The 23,028-nt window shown below is 38.1% G+C and overlaps 1 protein-coding gene across 1 annotated transcript; it reads left to right on the top strand.

The window, feature by feature from the left end:
* The first annotated feature begins 3,816 nt into the window (after positions 1-3,816).
* On the top strand, positions 3,817-22,616 carry LOC126412151 (syntaxin-1A-like). Its single transcript, XM_050081652.1, has 5 exons — positions 3,817-4,006; positions 4,328-4,401; positions 4,486-4,623; positions 21,259-21,381; positions 22,177-22,616. The coding sequence occupies exons 1-5, from the start codon at positions 3,817-3,819 to the stop codon at positions 22,228-22,230; spliced, it is 579 nt and encodes a 192-aa protein (XP_049937609.1). The 3' UTR covers positions 22,231-22,616.
* Positions 22,617-23,028: the final 412 nt, after the last annotated feature.

The raw sequence follows: 23,028 nt of genomic DNA, 5'->3' as shown, positions 1-23,028 counted from the left end.
TACGATTTGGGATGTGGCACATTAGGACTTTGGCAAACCTGGAGCTCACAATATTCTGTCAGAAAAACTTGACAGATATGAATTGGATCTTGTAGCACTGCAAGAAATTAGATAGCCAGGAACAGGAAAAATGGAAATGGAAAGGCACATTTTATACTATAGTGGATCGAAAGATGGAAAGTACCAGAAGGGAGAAGGTTTTATGGTCAATAAAAGTTTGATTTTCAACCGACTGATGATAGAATACCTGTCATGACTCTAAAAGGAAGATTCACAAATATAACAATAGTTACACTACATGCTCTGACCGAGGAAGCGGAGGCCGAAAAGACAGACAGTTTTATGAAATTCTCAAAGAGGTAATTAGGAATAGCTGGGATTGAAAGCCCCTACACGTAATGGAGTGAGACTACTAAGCTGTGCAAGTGCAGCCAACTTAAGTGTTATGAACTCACACTTTCCTTGAAAGTACATTCACAAGGTAACTTGGTTATCAGCAGATGGAAGAACTAAAAACCAAACAGACCATGTCCTGGTAGATCAACAACATAAAAGCAGCATAATGAATGTGAAAGCCATAAGGGGAGCCGAGGCAGGGACAGACCATTATTGTAACAGAGATACGCCAAAGAACAGCCATAGAAAAGCCAAGGGGAGGGGAGGGGGAAGAAAGAGCACAAACATCCATAACATTGACATAGACAGATTGAAGGCTAACGACAGGAGTTTGTCATTAAAGATCACAAACGTCCATAACATTGACATAGACAGATTGAAGGCTAACGACAGGAGTTTGTCATTAAGTTGCAAAACAAATTTGATGTTCGAACAATAGAAGACAACCATGACATCGAAGATCATTGAGAAATGATAAAAACAAATATCGAACAAGCAGCACTAGAAGTATGCAAATAAAGAAAAAGAAGGAAGAAAAATTTGTGGTTTTCAAAAGAAGTGAAATAAAGAACAGCAGCAAAGGAAAACCACCTACAAGAGGATTCCAATGAAAGTAAAGAAGCACATTAAAATTTTAAAAGATAAGCTAAAAGTCTTCTCAGAAGGAAAAAGAGAGAACATGTTGATAGTCTAATCGAATAAGCAGAGGAGGATAAAAGTGCAGGGAATGCAAGAGAGTTTTACAGATAGATCAGATTTTTCAGAAAAAGATATATACAGTGGATGTGTGGCAATAAAGATAAAGGTGGTAATACAGTTCTGGAAAGATCCAAAGGTATGGAACTTTGGATGGAATATTCTGAGGAGCTTCTAAATGTTGGAGATAGAAGTGCAGAAACAGAACAACAACATGAGTATCAGAGTGTAGAAACCTTCATGGATCTGCCGACAATGAAAGAGACAACAGACTCAACCAAAATACTAAAACACAACAAAGTTCCAGAGAGAGATGGTGTAACAGCTGACCTGTTTAAAAAGGGAGGAATAAAAATTGAAAAACAAATAAGACAAACTTGCTATGACCATCTGAAATGAAGGAAGAATGCCAGAGGAGTGAACAAGACTGATAATAATACAATTCACAAAAAGGGTGACAAACAACAATGCAGGAACTACTGAGGCATCTCAGTAATTGGCACCACCTGTAAAATATTCTCCAAGATGTTCCAGACAAAATTAGAGCCGCATTTCCAAAAGATAACAAATGACAAACAAGTGGGATTTATTAAGAATTGATCAACTACTGATGAGATATTCATATTGAAAGAAGACATATCAAAATATTGGGAGTATAACAAAACAATGGCAATACAATTTGTTGATTTCAAAAAAACCCATGACAGTATATCCAGAGATAAGTTGTGGGAGAAAATGTAGAGATTCAGAATACTAAAGAAGATCATATATCTTGTGCAAGTGACACTGAAGGGCTCAAAAGGGGCAGTGAAAATGGATGGAGAATATTCCAAGGCATATGACATAAAAACAGGAGTCAGGCAAGGAGATGGGATATCACCCCTCTTGTCCAACACTGTAATACAGAAAGTGCTGGACACAGCAAGTGAAGCAAAGTGAAGCAGAAGAAGGAATTAAAAGAGGAATAAAAATAAATGTACTGGCCTTTGCAGATGGTGTAGCACTAATCACTGAAAATCCAAGTGATCTTAAAATACTAGCAAAAAGGCTCTTTCACAAGGCACAGGAATCTGGATTAGAAGTAACTGATCAGAAAATTAAATTCACGAGGGTAGAAAGAAATTACAGAACAAAAAGACAGGAAACTCTGCAGATCGATAACCATATGTTTGAAGAAGTAGATGAGTTTAAATATCTGGGGATAGTAGTGAACAATAAAAATGATGAGAAGCAAGAAACAGAGGTGAGGATCAAAGCTGCATCCAGAGCATCAAACTCCCACAACAAACTACCGTCATCTAAAATTTTTTCAAGAGGAACCAAAATAAGAATGTGTAAAACCATAATAAGATAAGTATTACTATATGGGGCAGAAATATGGAGAATAAATAAATAAAAGTAAAATCCTGCCAAAGATATTTGGACCAATCAATGGAGAAGAGAATGGTGAAGAAGAAAGAACAAGGAGCTCACAGAGCTATACAATGAATCAGATGTAGTTGCAGAAGCATAAAACAAGAAGGCTAAGATGGGCGAGCAATGTCTGTAGGAGAGAGCAGGGATCTTTACTGAGCGAAGTCTCAGAGAATAAACCAGAAGGATGAAGATCTCTAGGCAGGCTGAAAATGAGATGGAGAGACCAGGTTGCCAAGGATCTCCAGGTAGTGGGAGCAAGGAAAGATGTGGAAGACAGAATACTGCAGAAGAGGCTACTTGATGAGGCCAAAAACCTGCTGTGGTTTGTGGAGCCAGGAGAGTATGAGTATTTAACTGCAAAGTGTAGGAGAAGTAGTGGCATCAAGTTCCTGATCACTAGACTTTGCACCAATGTCTTTGTTTTACACAAGTTTGACTGAAAGCATGAGGTGAGGGCATGTGGCACTGTTGATGGTAAGCCGTCTGTTGGATGGTGACATTAAGCTTGGCGGCCCCTTTGGTGCTAGTCGTGAGCAGTAAAAATGTGCTGGCACTGCATTTCATCCTCTCCCTTCTCTCATCATCATCATCATAATAATAATCATACAACACACACACACACATACACACACACACACACACACACACACACACACACACACACACACACACACACAATACATACATATAGCATTAAAAATACTGCAGTGGAGGCATATTGCAAATACATAAAAAATAAATAGATGAATGTGACTCAATGAAAATAAATTGAATTAGAAATCAACAACTGACAGCATTGTAGCATTTCATTCCATGCATACAGCAGTAGCTTATAATATCAAAAAAAAGTTGTGACATTTCAGTACTTATGACTAATTCTGAGTACTCTATTACTTTTATGTTCAGGAAAAGAAAATAAAATTATGGTCAGAGAAGGAATGAAGTTACATGATTGAAATTTCAACTTCATTTTTTATATCCAGACTGTGCCAATATTGCGCGTGCTACAGTTTTAGAGATAAAACTAGTTTTAAGTGGAAGTGCCACTGTTTACTGCAATTTTATATTAAATATAAACTTTTTTCACTTTATTGCTTAGTTTCACTGTCAAGATTTACTGATAATAGTCCATACTGGAACAGAACAAAACTTCAAATTTTTAATATTCTTAGCACCTGACAGAGTTTGTCTTTTGTAACAGTGGATGGAGCTTACTGTCAATGGTGAGGTTATCACCATTTTGTAACAGTGGTTTGTAAGTATTTACTAATGCAAAGTTGTTCAAAAAATGTTTTCCTCATTTCAGAAATGGAAGAAGATATAAAGAAAGATCAAACTGAAGATTCTAAGCCCAAGTCAGTTGTCTTGAGAAATATAGAAAAGGTTCAATACTCATCTTTAGTGCATATGTTTTCTGCTGTATATGAAACCTATGCTATCCTGATATCAAATTATAAGGACAAATCTGCTGCTCTGCTTAAGCAACAACTGAGGATAAGTAAGAACAGTCCCTGTTTTGTCATTCATTACCATCAGACTTCTCAAACATACACAGTTTAAGTACACAGATGGCAATAACATAAAAAGTAAAGCTTTAATGGAAATGTAGTAATTTATTTCTAATTATGAAGATATAATACAAAATTATACTTTGAAGATACCAATTTGTTGTAGATAAAAGAAGTGGCTCAACCACAATACATTACAATACTATTTTTTTTACATACACGTATAAAACTAATGCGTCTTATAACCACAAATAATGTAAATAAATTACTACTTGATCACCATTAAACACCTTGTATTTTTACCCCTGTAGAGAATGTTATAGTTCCAAATGAAGAATTAGAGGAATTGCTGGCAGAAGAAAATCCAGCATTATTTTCAAACAATGTAAGCAAAAACATCATGTTTTACTGACATAAACTGAGTGGTTTGGTACTTACTAATGGACAAAACAAAGCATTTTTCCAAAAGATTTTAGCTCTTACTGCTGAAGCAAAGATGGCAATAGATCCTTTGCAGTCAAGGCATAGAGAGCTTCTCAAGATTGAGAAATCTGTCCGTGAGATGAGGGATCAGTTTGTTGAACTTGGAACACTGATTGAGAGGCAGGTACGTACATAATAAGTATTAGCTCAGTACACAAATTTTATTATACAAAATACACATTAAATTTTGGCTGTAATCTTTGGGTGGCTCTTCTTTATTTTCTGAGATAAGGAAATGTTGGAATAAGAAGCAGCCTCAGAGAATAATCATCAAGATGTATACAGAGTTATGTTCAAGAGCAATGGTCTTTTTTCTCAGAATTCATTTCATAACAGTGCAAAATCTTTTTACATACAACTTGTATATAAAATATTATTTATAAACATTTGGTTTGAGTTTTTCTGTTGATCAAAGACATTAGATGAATCACTGGGATTTGCAACACACTTTTCATGTTAAAATTCAACTGTTAAAGATTCAATTTTAGTGTACCATTATTTATGAGTAGGTTTGTAACAAATTTCTTTATCAACCACAGAAATGAAATTATTTATTAGAAGGTTCATAATACAAATTGAAAGATTTTTGGAATAAAAAAAATTTGAAATTTTGGATAAAACTTATTATGGCTCTTCCTAATGATGTGGTAAGAGTATGACCAAATCAGAATAATGAAGAAGAGAATTACACACATTATCTGTTCTTACCTGTATCAAAGACAAGAATGCCAAACTTGAAATGAGTGAAATATACAAATTGTAAAGTTTGGTTGTTGGCATCAGTCTGTAAGACATAAAAAACTAAGAGTACCTTCCTAACAATTCATGCAGGAGATTGGATGTTATGCAAAACTTTGTAACACATATCACACTATTTGTGCCATTTCTCAAAATGGACAGCTGAGGGTCTCTACCCACATTTTTTTGCTGCCAACATGTGAATACTGGACACATCCTTCCAAAATGGTAGCCACAGATGTTCATAAACCACAAATACTGCATGGAGGTGAGTCCTCTTGTGAGAGAAGGAATTCATATGTTAAAGGGTAGTGCTTGATAAGTATGTAAATGAGAAGGGCTCAGTTTTCCCACTTGTCAGGTGAAGTTTGTCCCATGCTTCCAGTCACTTCTCATCCCAATTATACATGGGCCTGTGCCTTTCAGATCACAGTATATAAGAGCACTATCCATTGTGCACCTGCAGTTATTGTGCAGGCCTCCTTAGCTACCTAGTTTGTTCTCCATAATTCTTTTACTGACTGGTACCCAACAGGATATCACCTCCTACATGACAAACAAATTAAGGTACTTTGGATGAGAGGAGAAACAAAGAATTACTTACTGGATTGTAGTTTTATGGATCACTTGTGTTCTGTGCTTTTCTTCAACTACTTGGCACAGTTTCTTTTGTTCGAGTTATATGCCATACTTTATGATTAACCCTGTAACACAGACACTAATATCTATCAATACTGCAATTCATCGCTGAACACAATTTGATGCAATTCATCAGCAGTGCACGCTTTCTGGTCATGGCACCATTCCAAATTCAGATATTTGTGTTGTGCTGGTTATGGCAGCCTACACATGGGATGGTAATTCCTTAGTCTGGCTGCTGCTAGTATCCAACCAATGGTGTGAGATAACACAGAATGTTGCAGGTAGTCCATTATTTGGATGGTAGGTACATGTGGAAATGGGCTAGGAGGTGCTAGGTGCACAATTTGGTGATCCTCCCCTGTGGTAAGCAGACATGGTCGACCGAAACCTTTATGGTGAGTATTCCAAAAGCCTCAAAAATGTGGGTATTGCACAATCTGACTACCCAGCCAAATGGAGACCCGCAATGAGGGGTCTCCTCTTTCAAACATTGTCAGGTACTGATCATACTCTATCACATGAGTATGCAGTATTTTCATGTCCTTCACAGTGATCACTCAACATCTGAAGCTGTTCATGGCCCTAATATACTCTGCCATGCCTTGTAACAACACTAAAACTGTCTGGTGGTAGTACTACCTGTCACAGAGAATTGCAACTCTAATAATCATTCACATACCTACCAATAGCGCTTATGTGTATGAAGTTACATTGACGTCTGACTACGTCATTTGGGTACTTAACTTTTTTTTCAGGCAGTATATATCACTCTTCTTTGCAGTGTGAGTATTCAACTGAGACTATATTCCTGTGTCTTTCTTTGTAAATGAACATCTGAAAACAGATCTTACCATTTCTGCTTTTGCTTAGGATATTAACTTTGGTATCACTGGCAATTCTTACATGTGATCAAAATTTCTTATTATTTTGTGACACATCTTTCAGTAACGTTCTGCTACACTAGTGATTGAAGGCTTTATGCATTGCCCTTTCGACAGCCAAATGTGTTACATTCTGCATCTCTCTATCTATAGGCCAATGCTTTGTTTCATGCCTCTTCTGTGTTAGTCAATGTTCCTTTGTAAGTCTCCTTACAATGTATACCATGGGGTATCTCATCCAATATGAACTGATCTTCATGTACATACCTATCTATTATTTAGTCAACTATTCTTCTAAATTTGAGCCACAGTTCCTCCACATTCTCAAGTCTAGAGCTACAGTTTTGTATGATGCCACTTCCTACTTATACAGTGTTCTGAATATATAAATGTTTCTACTTGTTTCAGTTGCTCTTTGTGTTTTGGTAATCGTGCTTGCTGCAGCTGTCCCATGGTCATGGTGGGTATCCTCCAAGAGGTTATGTCAATTTGGCGTTATTAATGCCAATAGGTTAGGTTAGGTTAGTGATTAATGTCCCGTCGACAACGAGGTCATTAGAGACGGAGCGCAAGCTCGGGTTAGGGAAGGATTGGGAAGGAAATCGGCCATGCCCTTTCAAAGGAACCATCCCGGCATTTGCCTGAAACGATTTAGGAAAATCACGGAAAACCTAAATCAGGATGGGTGGAGACGGGATTGAACCGTCGTCCTCCCGAATGCGAGTCCAGTGTGCTACCACTGCGCCACCTCGCTCGGTATTATTAATGCCAATATATTTCTCTCATGAGTAGGTGTCCAAATTATCTATTCTAGGTAGTTTTCAAACAAAGCATTTAACATTGTTTTGTAGGCTGTGTCATCACACTTACCACTCACTCATAAAACTGTATGTATTCCAAACAATTGTTGGATGAGTTAAGTCTCATTCAATGATGACAATGCAATTACGGAACATACATACTAGCAAGCTGAGGTTTCCTCTTAGTTTTCAGCTAAATTGGGGAATGGATCTGGTGGCTGGTAGAAGGATCCAATCACAAATTTATACTCACCCTTGATACTGAGTCTTGCCCAAACCATCTTGCATGCAGCTTCAGTGTCTATATTCCTTAAATTGAGCTACTTTTCTATTGCAAGAAATATTCCACCCCCATTTCTCATTTAAAATGAGCACCTCATCCGTGCCCTAAATTCCCAAGGGATGTTGACCAGCTGCCATGTCACCCTTTGCCATGTCAATGTGGTATGGATGGGTATGAGTCAGCAAACCAGTCTCCCAGCCATTTTGCCAAATTTTCAGACCTTGGAGATGCTGCTTCTCAATCAAGTAGCTCTTCAATTGTCATCATGAGCTTGAGTGCATCCTTACCACTCTTTCCATCAAAGAAAAATCCTTGGCAGTACTGATAATCAAACCCAAGTCCTCCACCTGACAGCTAACTTTGCTGACCACTCATCTACAGAGGGACTCCATTTACAATTAGTTTATCCTTTTGTATGCATTTAGACTTGCCCTAAAAATTTCACTGCTCTCAATTATTTTTAGTCATGTTTCTGTATCTAGCATTATATAAGCTCCACTGCTTCTTAGAAATGGTTCAAATTCTGTCACTTTGTTGTGAATGCTTCATTAGTTAACCATTAGTACTTTAATAGTCTCACGTGTTTGGGAGGAGGGGGGGGGGGGGGGGGCATTTCTTTGGACCTTAGATGAATACTTCACTGTCTTGACAGGAACAAATATTATGTAACCTAAAAATTCCCTTTATGCATCCCACACACAGTTACCTGGGCAGCAGCCTTTGATGTGCACTGCTCCTTAGCCATTTATTGGGAACTCTATAGGGTGTTCCACAAGTCACGATCAGAAATGTTTAATGTTATTGTATTGAAACATGAAGCAACATGAAAGCAAACAGGAACATGAAACAACTCCCCATCTCTATCAGAAATTGTATTTAACAGAAAATGATACATGCAAGAATGGAATAACACAGAAACAAGTGCTCTTACATATTTCAAATTCTCTCTGTATACTGAAACCCATTCTCAGCACAGAGTTGGATTTGATGCCATGTGCTCCTGCTTACTCAGTGCAGCATTTTGGGGAAGGATCATTCTCTGGGGAACTGGTAATCTTTTCTTTCATCTCTTCAGCAGAAGCCATTGAATTGCACAAATCTTTTTTATTGCTGCACATTGTTAAGTGTGGCCTTCTGGGTGGCCATATGAGAGGCCTTCCGCAACCAATCCATAATGGAAACTGGTTGTTCAACTAGTCTCGAACAGGAGCTCAATAGTGTCCAGGCACATCATCACGTTGCATAACAATATCATCCAGCATGCTAACTTTGTTGAGTTCAAGTAACAGCCAATGAGATTATGTCTGGAGGTACACTGCCCTTCACAGAAATAAAGCCCAATGGTAAGGTCACTGGTAACATTGGCCCATAGCACAACATTACGAGCATGTTGGTAAATTTCTTCACAATAAGGGTTGTCTTTTGCCCAGAGTTAAACATTTCAAGTCTGGGAGCTAAGATACAAATCACATTTATCTGTCATCATAACCTTACAGCAAACCACTAACGTTGGGGAAGTTGGAATGTAACCTTGAGGTTGGTTATCATGTGGTGCGCTCATTACGAAATCTGTCAAGTGTGTCAACTTTACCTTTGAAATAATTTTCGGTTACCGTTCTTGAAGTTAATTGCTGTAGTGGACCTGCTATTCAGTGCCACTAAACCACGTCATGTGATTTCCTCTACTTTTGCAGTTGGGGCAAATGCTGAAAGACAGCTATGATCTCTTTGAGCTACTGAAATGCTGTAATCAGGTTTGTGAGAATTCTACTGTGCTGAAATGACGTAATTAGGTTTTTGAGAATCCTTCTGTATTATTACGGCAATGTTTCTGCAGTACATTTACTTTTACAATGACAGGTGACACATATCACTCATAATTTGTAGTTCACAATAGACTGCAACATGTATATGTTAAGTTTTGCCTTGTCAGAGTGTGGAGCCGCTGGCTTGTGCACCCCACTGCACATTATGTTCATTCAATTCATTTCAGTTATTGTTATTTCATTATTTTTCTCTCAAAGTCATTTAAGACAGAATCCAATCTTATTTTTAAAATAAATCTTCATTGAGTAATTCTATTTGTTTTCACAAAGGATAGAAGTACATCTAACAAACTTTGTTCAAAATATTTGTCTCCAACTGATCATTTATTTGCTTATTACATTCTGTTATACATTAAATAATTTTTCCATTTTGCATTTTATTGCTCCCTTTGCATGGGATTACTATGGATATTGTTTCCTTTTTATACAGAAGAGCACAGTAAATAGTTGAACTGCTTAATCAGGCTGTATCGTGGTTACTGAAATGTAACTTTCTTCCTTTTCACTCTTAAATTATTTATCACAGGAGCAAAAGTTTCTCAAATCTATTGAGACTGAAAAATGATTAGGTTTACTTTTACCACAAGGAGTTACATGCTGACATTTAAATTCACAACATTCTCTCCAAGCTCAAATCTCAGATTTCTGATAAGTCAGACTCGTGCAGAAATGTGAATGCATAGAATCATCTGTGCCTGGATAAGTCTATTAGCCTTTTAACTGTCTTGGAGAACAATCCAATAATGTGACTAACAGTTATTGTAAGAGCAGTGCTTACATCTCATTGTGTGGGCACATACAGTGTACATATTTTTTCGCTCTTCTAAGCGAGTGTCCCTATATTCATGCCTTTATGTAAAAAAAGAAAATTAAAAAAATTAATGGTTCAGGTCATTCCTTTCCAGCAGTTCTAATTGTAGGCCACCACTTCCAAGAGTCCACCTACCCTTGACCTCACCAATACCTACACAAAATCGTGTACAACCCTGCTTAAATCTTTAACAGCATGCACAGTGTCCGACCCTTATTCTCACAATTACAAAGTTTCTCTATTAACATATCAACTCTACCCAGTTATTCCAACACGTTTCCTGACTTCACCTTTTGTAGCTTCTACTTATGTTTCTTGCGATGTTATAAATTATCTTCCTATAAATATTATCTGTTAATTATAGTTTTCTTGGGATATACTTACTTTTACATTTCTTTACTATCAAAGCGGTCAATTCCACCAACCCAAAACACCATGCAAAAGAGCAATTTGAAATACATGAATGCATTTATTTTTCATTTCTTAAGTTGCATACTTTCAGTGTAAGCTGGAAGTTCTCCCGCAATTTCTATAGAGAGTAACTCTTTGTTCTTATACTGTATTTACTCTTCTCCACAATTACATGACACATCTACTTAATGTCTCATTAATGCTTTAATAACTGTTGCCTTTTTACTGGATTATCAAATCATTTATCCAATAGTACTTGCTCTTCAGAGATAACTTGAGTCTTCTATATTAGTTTTGCTCCTCATCTGTCAAATGCTTCATCAGCTATGACAGCGAGATAATTTGCTCCACAAACTATCTGTTTTTTTTTGCTTGCATGTTAGCACATCACACTTGCCTTAAATTTTTTTCAATGTCCATCCACTCTCCCCTTTTCATTATGTGGCTAACATATGTATTTCCACAAACATTTTGTCTTCATCAATGTATTGTGTATTTGTTTTGTCACCATATGTACGTTGCTGCCTCATGCTATCCTATGTTAGTAAGTTGCAATTAGCGCAGAGTGGTCTGTAGAAAGGTAGGGTTTCAGCAATATAAATGTCTGAATGTAGAAAGATGGATGACACAATAAATTTCTTTAAGATTGTCAACACTGTATAACATTTCTCATAATCCATTCCATGATCTGCAAGAAATAAAGTTTTGACAAAATAATTGTTTGTCTCTTTCTTCATATTTAAACTGAAATAATATGATGTAATTAATACACTCCAGGGATAACACAGTGTTCATGTGTTATGCTCGCAGCTCCAGAAATTGACTTTAATTCATTTACTCTAACAGCTGACTCTTAATGCCTGAAGGTGCTGCTTACTTTACTCATCACATATTTAAAAAAAAAAGTCTCCTTTAGCTTTGACTAAATGTTAAACAAAGAAGTAATAATGCCAGAGAGCCTCAAGTAAGTAATGAAATTAAAGCAATATGAAAATAAAGTATTTCCATAACGAACAATGGAAACTCCAGGTATCAACAATGTAGGAAAAGATATATTGCTTCTTACCATAAAGATAACAAACTAAGTTGCAGACAGGCACAACTAAAAAACACATACACATAAGCTTTAGGCCTCAGCATTCATTGGAGAAAGATGAAGGCTGAGGCTGAAAGCTTATGTATTGTGTCTTAATTGTGCCTAACTACAACTTAGTTTGTTATCTTTATGGTAAGCAGCAATCAGTTTTTTCCTACATTGTTGATTTTTCCCATGACACTCAAAAAAGAAATGAATTCTCTACTTTTTGAGTGGCATGGTGATATTGCATCTGTAATGGTCAATATCTCTCTTAGATTAATTACTACAACCTCTTTCTGCGTTGGGAGAATAGATACATCTTAGATCTTTATCTTTACATGCTGCATTAAACAATACGCATATTATTAGCACATACTGCACATCTATGTAATATAGAATACCTAATCCAACACAGAGTCCATTAGCAACAAACTCAGCTGTTTCAACAGACAGTGAAAGACATGACAACTACATGTATTCATAACTAACATTCCATTAATATATGCGTTCATATTCATACGCTGGCTGGACTCAAACTTATGATCACTATATACTGCAACTTTCCTGAAGCACATTGTATTTTAAACCCAAATCTGTTGTGAGTACTCATTACAGATTAATTTTTTTGGACATTTTATACTCTAATATATTCCCTAGAACAACAAATTTCAGTATTCCCCAAAGAATTGATGGTAGCAATAGTAAACTCAACCTTCTTCTGTACTTTTTATAGGCTCTTGTAAAGATTCTTCCAAACTAGTTAAAATGTTCAGGGCACCAATCACTTCATAAAATTCTTTATTTTGTTCTTGTATTTCTATCCATTCTTCTGTATCTGAGATTTAATTATTTAACATCTTAGGTTCTTAGTGTACCCCTTTAAACTGCATTCACTTCATTTCCCATCAGCTTACAGTGTTTATTTACATTGTCTGTAAATACACACGCAAATTTAATATTATTGGTGGTTGGTTGGTTTGGGGTAGGAGACCAGACAGCGTGGTCATCGGTCTCATCGGATTACGGAAGGATGGGGAAGGAAGTCGGCCGTGCCCTTTCAGAGGAACCATCCCGGCATTTGCCTGGAGGGATTTAGGTTGTTGTTGTTGTGGTCTTCAGTCCTGAGACTGGTTTGATGCAGCTCTCCATGCTACTCTATCCTGTGCAAGCTTCTTCATCTCCCAGTACCTACTGCAACCTACATCCTTCTGAATCTGCTTAGTGTATTGATCTCTTGGTCTCCCTCTACGATTTTTACCCTCCACGCTGCCCTCCAATGCTAAATTTGTGATCCCTTGATGCCTCAAAACATGTCCTACCAACCGATCCCTTCTTCTAGTCAAGTTGTGCCACAAACTTCTCTTCTCCCCAATCCTATTCAATACCTCCTCATTAGTTACGTGATCTACCCACCTTATCTTCAGCATTCTTCTGTAACACCACATTTTGAAAGCTTCTATTCTCTTCTTGTCCAAACTGGTTATCGTCCATGTTTCACTTCCATACATGGCTACACTCCATACAAATACTTTCAGAAACGACTTCCTGACACTTAAATCTATACTCAATGTTAACAAATTTCTCTTCTTCAGAAACGATTTCCTTGCCATTGCCAGTCTACATTTTATATCCTCTCTACTTCGACCATCATCAGTTATTTTACTCCCTAAATAGCAAAACTCCTTTACTACTTTAAGTGTCTCATTTCCTAATCTAAACCCCTCAGCATCACCCGATTTAATTTGACTACATTCCATTATCCTCGTTTTGCTTTTGTTGATGTTCATCCTATATCCTCCTTTCAAGACACTGTCCATTCCGTTCAACTGCTCTTCCAAGTCCTTTGCTGTCTCTGACAGAATTACAATGTCATCGGCGAACCTCAAAGTTTTTATTTCTTCTCCATGGATTTTAATACCTACTCCAAATTTTTCTTTTGTTTCCTTTACTGCTTGCTCAATATACAGATTGAATAACATCGGGGAGAGGCTACAACCCTGTCTCACTCCTTTCCCAACCACTGCTTCCCTTTCATGCCCCTCGACTCTTATAACTGCCATCTGGTTTCTGTACAAATTGTAAATAGCCTTTCGCTCCCTGTATTTTACCCCTGCCACCTTCAGAATTTTAAAGAGAGTATTCCAGTTAACGTTGTCAAAAGCTTTCTCTAAGTCTACAAATGCTAGAAACGTAGGTTTGCCTTTTCTTAATCTTCCTTCTAAGATAAGTCGTAAGGTTAGTATTGCCTCACGTGTTCCAACATTTCTACGGAATCCAAACTGATCTTCCCCGAGGTCCGCTTCTACCAGTTTTTCCATTCGTCTGTAAAGAATTCGTGTTAGTATTTTGCAGCTGTGACTTATTAAACTGATAGTTCCGTAATTTTCACATCTGTCAACACCTGCTTTCTTTGGGATTGGAATTATTATATTCTTCTTGAAGTCTGTGGGTATTTCGCCTGTATCATGCATCTTGCTCACCAGATGGTAGAGTTTTGTCATGACTGGCTCTCCCAAGGCCATCAGTAGTTCTAATGGAATGTTGTCTACTCCCGGGGCCTTGTTTCGACTCAGGTCTTTCAGTGCTCTGTCAAACTCTTCACGCAGTATCTTATCTCCCATTTCGTCTTCATCTACATCCTCTTCCATTTCCATAATATTGTCCTCAAGTACATCGCCCTTGTATAAACCCTCTATATACTCCTTCCACCTTTCTGCCTTCCCTTCTTTGCTTAGAACTGGGTTGCCATCCGAGTTCTTGATATTCATACAAGTCGTTCTCTTCTCTCCAAAGGTCTCTTTAATTTTCCTGTAGGCAGTATCTATCTTACCCCTAGTGAGACAAGCCTCTACATGCTTACATTTGTCCTCTAGCCATCCCTGCTTAGCCAGTTTGCACTTCCTGTTGATCTCATTTTTGAGACGTTTGTATTCCTTTTTGCCTGCTTCATTTACTGCATTTTTATATTTTCTCCTTTCATCAATTAAATTCAATATTTCTTCTGTTACCCAAGGATTTCTATTAGCCCTCGTCTTTTTACCTACTTGATCCTCTGCTGCCTTCACTACTTCATCCCTCAGAGCTACCCATTCTTCTTCTACCGTATTTCTTTCCCCCATTCCTGTCAATTGTTCCCTTATGCTCTCCCTGAAACTCTCTACAACCTCTGGTTCTTTCAGTTTATCCAGGTCCCATCTCCTTAAATTCCCGCCTTTTTACAGTTTCTTCATTTTTAATCTGCAGTTCATAACCAATAGATTGTGGTCAGAATCCACATCTGCCCCTGGAAATGTCTTACAATTTAAAACCTGGTTCCTAAATCTCTGTCTTACCATTATGTAATCGATCTGATACCTTTTAGTATCTCCAGGTTTCTTCCAGGTATACAACCTTCTTTCATGATTATTGAACCAAGTGTTAGCTATGATTAAGTTATGCTCTGTGCAAAATTCTACAAGGCGGCTTCCTCTCATTTCTTCCCCCCAATCCATATTCACCTACTATGTTTCCTTCTCTCCCTTTTCCTACTGATGAATTCCAGTCACCCATGACTATTAAATTTTCGTCTCCCTTCACTACCTGAATAATTTCTTTTATCTCGTCATACATTTCATCAATTTCTTCATCATCTGCAGAGCTAGTTGGCATATAAACTTGTACTACTGTAGTAGGCATGGGCTTTGTGTCTATCTTGGCCACAATAATGCGTTCACTATGCTGTTTGTAGTAGCTAACCCGCACTCCTATTTTTTTATTCATTATTAAACCTACTCCTGCATTACCCCTATTTGATTTTGTATTTATAACCCTGTAATCACCTGACCAAAAGTCTTGTTCCTCCTGCCACCGAACTTCACTAATTCCCACTATATCTAACTTTAACCTATCCATTTCCCTTTTTAAATTTTCTAACCTACCTGCCCGATTAAGGGATCTGACATTCCACGCTCCGATCCGTAGAATGCCAGTTTTCTTTCTCCTGATAACGACGTCCTCTTGAGTAGTCCCCGCCCGGAGATCCGAATGGGGGACTATTTTACCTCCGGAATATTTTACCCAAGAGGACGCCATCATCATCTAATCATACAGTAAAGCTGCATGTCCTCGGGAAAACTTACGGCTGTAGTTTCCCCTTGCTTTCAGCTGTTCGCAGTACCAGCACAGCAAGGCCGTTTTGGTTAATGTTACAAGGCCAGATCAGTCAATCATCCAGACTGTTGCCCCTGCAACTACTGAAAAGGCTGCTGCCCCTCTTCAGGAACCACACATTTGTCTGGCCTCTCAACAGATACCCCTCCGTTGTGGTTGCACCTACGGTACGGCCATCTGTATCGCTGAGGCACGCAAGCCTCCCCACCAACGGCAAGGTCCATGGTTCATGGTTCATGGATTTAGGGAAATCACGGAAAACCTAAATCAGGATGGCCGGACCCGGGATTGAACCGTCGTCCTTCCGAATGCGATTCCAGTGTCTAACCACTGCGCCACCTCGCTCGGTTTAATATTATTGTTTCTAAACTAGAAATCCTGTCTACTTTTGTAGTTACCTCCTCCTCCCCTTGTCTGTTTAAATTTGACAGTGATTGACCTTTGATTGTAATGCTATTAGAGAACTCATCTAACTTCTCTATTTTTTTTTTTTAATTTCCCTAAAATTTCTAATAAATTACGTTCCATGTTGTGGGCAGTAACTGCCATACAGTACGGACAATAATGCCTTTATTTAGTAATGAGTAAATACTGCCAACAGGCCACTGTACTGAATAAGAGTGTTGTTGTATCGGTTGGCTGCTGCAGGGATGCCATCAGAGATTGCTGCTGCAACTTTAGTCTCAAAATCACAACGTTGAATTCTTCCAAATTCTCGATGAAATTTTTCTCTAGTCACTTGCTGGTGGTTATTTAAGCACATGAATATCTTTGTTATGGTCAACTAATATTCTTTCTTCAACTATTGAGGTCAGTCAACACTCATTTGGTTTTAATCAAATTAAATTTATTTCACCTCGATTAATCAAATCAATTTAAGCAACACCACTCTGTGTGTCTACTTATATCTTTTTTTATTACTGACTTAGGTTGCTCTAGGCATTGTGTTTCTTATTCTGTCAAAATTCATGATAAATCTTGTTTATTATCATGAATGCTCTCTTCTTTTAGCACTTCTAATTTGTGTCCTGCAATAGGATGTCAAAATAGAATGTAACCTTGTGGTTGGTTACGGTGAGATGCACTCCATGCACAATCTGTCATTTGATTGAATGTGTGACAATTTTACCACCTAAATAAGTTTTGGCCACTGTTCTTAAAGTTAACTGCACTAGTGGAGCTGCTACGCAGTGCCACTAAACCAAGTCATGTTACTTCTTTTCCTTTTGCAGTTGGGGAAGGTGCTGAAAGAGACTCTGGTGTATTTAAGCTATTGAAATGGCGTTATCAGATATGAGATAATTCTTCTCTACTATAATAGCAATATTCATTTTTACAATGATGAGCGATGAAGATCGCTCACAACAGATCGTAACACATATATGTTATGTTTTGACATTCGACAGCAAAGTCAGAATGACAGTTCTCAAGTATAACCCTTAACTGTTTGATCTTTTACATTCTTGCCAGCACGCTTTATCTCTGAGGCTTCCAAGGCACCACTGAGCTCCAACACCAAAACATAAGCAAGCCATCCCCATAACTGGAGATGTGGAATCGCCATTGTGCCTTGTCGATGTCTGGAGCTGGTGGTTTTTGCAGCCCATCTGCACATGTGTTAAACTAAAGTGTGCATAGTGGGATGTTCCACACTTAAAAAATAATGTGTTATTCTGTAGAATCCCATGTTACACCAACTATTTGCACAAATAACATCACATACTGATATCATAATCACTTAATTCATTGGTGCTGCCACATAGAAATGGACAGTAACTTCCCTTCTGAAGAATGACACATTGAGGTTCTGAGAATGTTCATCTCCAATTCCTTGTCGATTTTGCTGGTGAACAAAGCAATGATGCATTTAAGTATTCAGTGACCTCAATATCACTGTCATATTTCTTGGGTTTTTCACTGTGTAGTACATCTGCCACCAATCCAGTTGCAAATGCCTTTCTTTCCAATTTCTGAAGATTAGCCTCCACTGGGACATCTTCCTTGAAGCAAGTGACAGCAACATTGTAATTTGATGCATGGGAACTGAGTGACCTCTATCAGAAAACATACATACTATGGGCAGGCTACATTATTTTCAATTTAGAACACATTTCCAGGTCCATGTAACTGCAAAACTATATGTTACATTCGTTGAATAGTTTACAATTGTGACTCTGCTCAACCTTGGACAATTCTCAACCTTATGATACAAGTCAAGAAAGTTACAACCTAGCTTTTCACTGAACCTTCCAAGTATCTGGTCATAGCTTCCTATTCCACTCAGAAACTGTGTGGACACAATCAATTCTCAGGACAATGCTGCAGATTATGAGTGTTTTTTAAATTCTATGAGGAAAGCTGATTTTCTCAACCTTCTCTGCCATTTGATGGAATGAGGGAAGTACAACTGCAGAGCCAAGATGACATGCATAATTCATTCAACCATGTGTCATGAGCTACAGCTGGTTGCATTCTGCTCTTTCAATGGCTGCTGGCACTGCTTTTTCGACATGATGAATGAGGACCTCAGCCATGCAAACTGAGCAAACTTGTTCCTTTCATTCCTAGGTGCCATTTCCATAATGTTTACTGTTGTTTGCTGCATGTTTAAACTACCAATGATGAACTGATTTCCACCCTTTTTCATTGGCTTCATCCTCCACTCCCCCAAGCAACGTGGAATACAACAGGTGTCCCTACAGATGAAGTGTGTTGCACTGGCTCAGTATCAATTTCAGGTGGAGACAGCACATCAAACCCCTTACATTACCACTGATTCACCACTCACAGTCTAATTGTTGAGTTGTGATGGATCCTGTATTTCCTGGGGAGGAGACAGTATCCACAGGAGAGAACAGCACTTGAGTCACGTTTGGCATCTCCCATACATGAATCCTGGTAGTTTGCAAAAGCACTATTCAATCACTGACAGCATGCAATGCAATTTCCAGCTGCTTATGAAGCGTAACTAACTGATGAGGTCATTGCAAAAGAGCTGCTGACACTCAGACTTCAAAATAGAGCTCTCTGGCATAAAGAACTAATTGTAGATACACTGTCATCCCCTTTAGGACATAGAGAATTCGAATATCATTTTTAATCAAATTTTTTACTGCTAACATTTGATCAACTTTCTTTAGAAATATAGCTCTCCTCTAGCCATTTTTACTAGCTACTAACTGCTCTTCCCAAAGCACAAATATAAAGAGCTGTGTATTACACTGAAATCAGTATAGTTATTATTATGTTTCTGTTAAATGGTTTGCAAGTTTACGTCACCATTTTGTACTGCAATTACATACATTATACACACATCAAAAAAGTATTGCATCATCTTGCTACCAATAGTTCCAGAACCTGTACATAACATTGGAATAGAGATCAACATAAACATCATTTCCACCCTTGTTATTACTCATTAAATCCACACACTGCACATTGTACCACCATACAGCAAGACCTTCAGAGGTGGTGGTCCAGATTGCTGCACACACCAGTAACTCTAATACCCAGTGGATACCCAGTGGCATGTCCTCTTGCATTGATGCATGCCTGTAATCATCGTGGCATACTATCCACAAGTTCATCAATGCACTGTTGGTCCAGATTGTACCACTACTCAACACCGATTCGGCATAGATCCCTCAGAGTGGCTAGTGGGTAACATCATCCATAAACAGCCCTTTTCAACCTATCCCAGGCATGTTCGATAGGGTTCATTTCTGGAGAACATGCTGGCCACTTTAGTTGAGCGATGTCATTATCCTGAAGGAAGTCATTCACAAAATGAGCATCATAGGGTAGCGAATTGTCATCCATGAAAATGAATGCCTGGCCAATATGCTGCCAATGTGGTTGCATTATCGCTCAGAGGATGGCCTTCACATATCGTACAGCCATTATGGCACCTTCCATGACCACCAGCGGTGGACATCGGCCCCACATAATGCCACCCCAAAACATTGGGGAACCTCCAGCATGCTGCACTTGCTGGACCGTGTGTCTCAGGCATTGAGCCTGACTGGGCTGCCTCCAAACCTGTCTCCAATGATTGTCTGGTTGAAGGCATATGTGACACTCATCAGGGAAGAGAATATGATGCCAATCCTGAGCAGTCCATTGGACATGTTTTTGGGCCCATCTGTACTGCGCTGCATGGTGTCATGGTTGTAAAGATGGACCTCGCCATGGACACTGGGAGTGAAGTTGGGCATCATGCAGCCTATTGCGCACAGTTTGAGTCATGGCACAATGTCCTGTGGCTGCACGAAAAGCATTATTCAACACGGTGACAATGCTGTCAGGGTACCTTTGAGCCATAATCTGTAGGTAGTGGTCATCCACTGCAGTAGTAACCCTTGGGCAGCCTGAGCAAGGCATGTCATCGACAGTTCCTGTCTCTCTGTGTCTCCTCCATGTCTGAAAAACATCGATTTAGTTCACTCCGAGATGCCTGGACACTTCCCTCATTGAGAGCCCTTCCTGGCACTAAGTAACAATGTGGATGCAATCAAACTGCAGTATTGACCATCTAGGCATGGTTGAACTACAGAAAACATGAGCCATGTACCTCCTTCCTGGTGGAATAACTGGAACTGATCAGCTGACGGACCCCCTCTGTCTAATAGGCACTGCTTGTGCATGGTTGTTTGTGTCTTTGGGCGGGTTTCATGATATCTCTGAACAGTCAAAGGGACTGTGTCTATGATACGATATCCACAGTCAACATCTACCTTCAGGAGTTCTGGGAACCAGAGTGATGCGAAACTTTTTTTGGGGTGTATATATCTCACTATATTCAAGTTTTCCCCCCTTAAGTGATCTCACTCTTGTTTCAAGTATGTACTGTATAATTTCCATTCAGTTATATTTCACAGCAAGGAGTTTTTCTTAATGATTGTTTTCAGGGACAATTGTTTCCCTTTTAACAAATACCTATTTTATCCTATTACCATAACTGTGCAGTTTTTTCTCCTCTGTATTTTTATCCTATGATAAATTTTGGAATTGTTCTGGCATTTTATATGTCTTCAATATTCTGAGCAGAGCAATGCCCCAAGCAGACTCCTAACAGATAAGAAACATTTAAAGAAAATATTGTTTCCTTTCCATATGAACTAATAATAATTTGTAATTTCAGGGTGCAACTATTGACTGTATTGAATACTTTGTGTTGCATGCGGAGGACAATACTGAGAACGCAAAGCGAAGAATGCAGAAATTAAAGAAAAAAAAGAAAAAAAGAAGAAACTTAATGTACAAGGTATTTATTATAGTGCTGTTTCCTCATTTTCAAATACTTGCAGTAATTTTTTAAACTGTGAGGAGGTAATGTCATCATCCATTTTCCACATGAACTCCCAAGTAACTGAACAAAAGTTGTTAAATAATTGACTGAAAGTAAGCAGTTTAATTCTACTACTGAAAAGAAGATTACACACTTCTTGTAATTATATCTTTCTCTCTGTTAGCTTGTGCTGAGCGTCTGATGTGAACTGCATCAGCACATGCTAAAGATTAGACAGAGGTGAGGACAAGGTCTTCATATACTGGATATCTCCAAGAATTCAAACTACATATTTTCTTTGTTACAATTAATTTCATCAAAATTCAAACTGTAAAAGATTGTAATCTATTAGATCATTTAAATACTCAGAGCTTTCTTTCCAATGTGAAAGCATTACAAGAGCAGAAACAGACACATATTATAAAGTAAAAAAAATGGAACACAACAGAGTGTATGTTTAAGTTATAAGAGGAAGTGTTGATTTTAATGTCTTGTCAACAGTGCAGTTATTAGAAATGGTGCACTTTCTTAATAAGACAAGATGGGGAAAAAAATCAGCCATGCCACACTCAAGGAAAACATGCGGGCATTCACTAAAAAGGTTTAGCCAAATTTAAATCTGAACCTTATTCCTCCTGAATACTTCTGTAAAGTTCTAACTCCGAGGCATTTATAACCTGTTGTTGAAAGTAATATGTTATTTTCACTGACTTGAATATTTACAATGTCTTATTCTCTAATGATAACTGAATTCAAGAACTTTTGTTACAGGTTATAGCTGGAGCAATAATAGTCTTCATCATCGTCATACTGATACTAGTATGATACCAGAGGTCTCACTGCCAAGATTCTCATAATAATCTCTATCAGTAGTTTACACGAAACAATGGAAAAGCCAGGATGGAATAATGACAGTATTATCAAAAGGATAGATTGCTACTCACTGTATAGCAGAGATGCTGAGTTGCAGACAGGCACAACAAAAAGACTATTAAACATTTAAGCTTTCAGCCAGAAGGCTTTATTTGAGGGGGAACTCAAACACATATAACCACTGTCTCTGGGTGCAGGGCCAGTCTGGCACAGGCAGCCAGAAGCCAGAGCCAGTGGTCGCGTGTGTGTGTGTGTGTGTGTGTGTGTGTGTGTGTGTGTGTGTGTGTGTGTGTGTGTTGTCTTTTTAGAAGAAGGCCTCCTGGCCAAAAGCTTACATGTTTAGCAATCTTTTTGTCGTGCCTGTCTTTGAATCAATGTCGCTGCTATATGATGAGTAGCAATCTATCAACAGTTTTATAAATAAATGTTCACGCCTACCTGTGATAAATTGCCACCTATGTAAAAGAACTTGAATTTAGCAAATAAAAATTACTTAATCACTTTTGTTGTTTGGAATGTTTATAGAATAAATAATAATGATTTATTGAACATCATCTAGTTTCACTTATGCCCAAAAGTGCCAAACATGACAGTTTTTAGATAAATAGCCTAGTTATTCTTTTTAACAACCCGTGAACTTAATTTTCAGTTTGCATGACAGTTCTCTTACTATTTATTTCTTCCAGAGGTACATCATACATTTAAATACTGAGACATATTAGGAGAAAGACATACCCGTATTCCTTATAA

The sequence above is a fragment of the Schistocerca serialis genome, chromosome 1 (genome assembly GCF_023864345.2).
Source record: "Schistocerca serialis cubense isolate TAMUIC-IGC-003099 chromosome 1, iqSchSeri2.2, whole genome shotgun sequence".
Lineage (NCBI taxonomy): Eukaryota > Metazoa > Arthropoda > Insecta > Orthoptera > Acrididae > Schistocerca > Schistocerca serialis.
The sequence above is the reverse complement of the archived record's forward strand: the minus strand, read 5'-3'. Positions and strand labels throughout refer to the sequence as shown.

Coding starts and splice junctions, on each gene's coding strand:
- LOC126412151 (XM_050081652.1), top strand. CDS start 3,817: ATGGAAGAAGATATAAAGAAAGATCAAACTGAAGATTCTAAGCCCAAG. Junction 4,402..4,485: donor CAGCATTATTTTCAAACAAT/GTAAGCAAAAAC, acceptor TTTTTCCAAAAG/ATTTTAGCTCTTACTGCTGA. Junction 21,382..22,176: donor GAAGAAACTTAATGTACAAG/GTATTTATTATA, acceptor CTTTTGTTACAG/GTTATAGCTGGAGCAATAAT.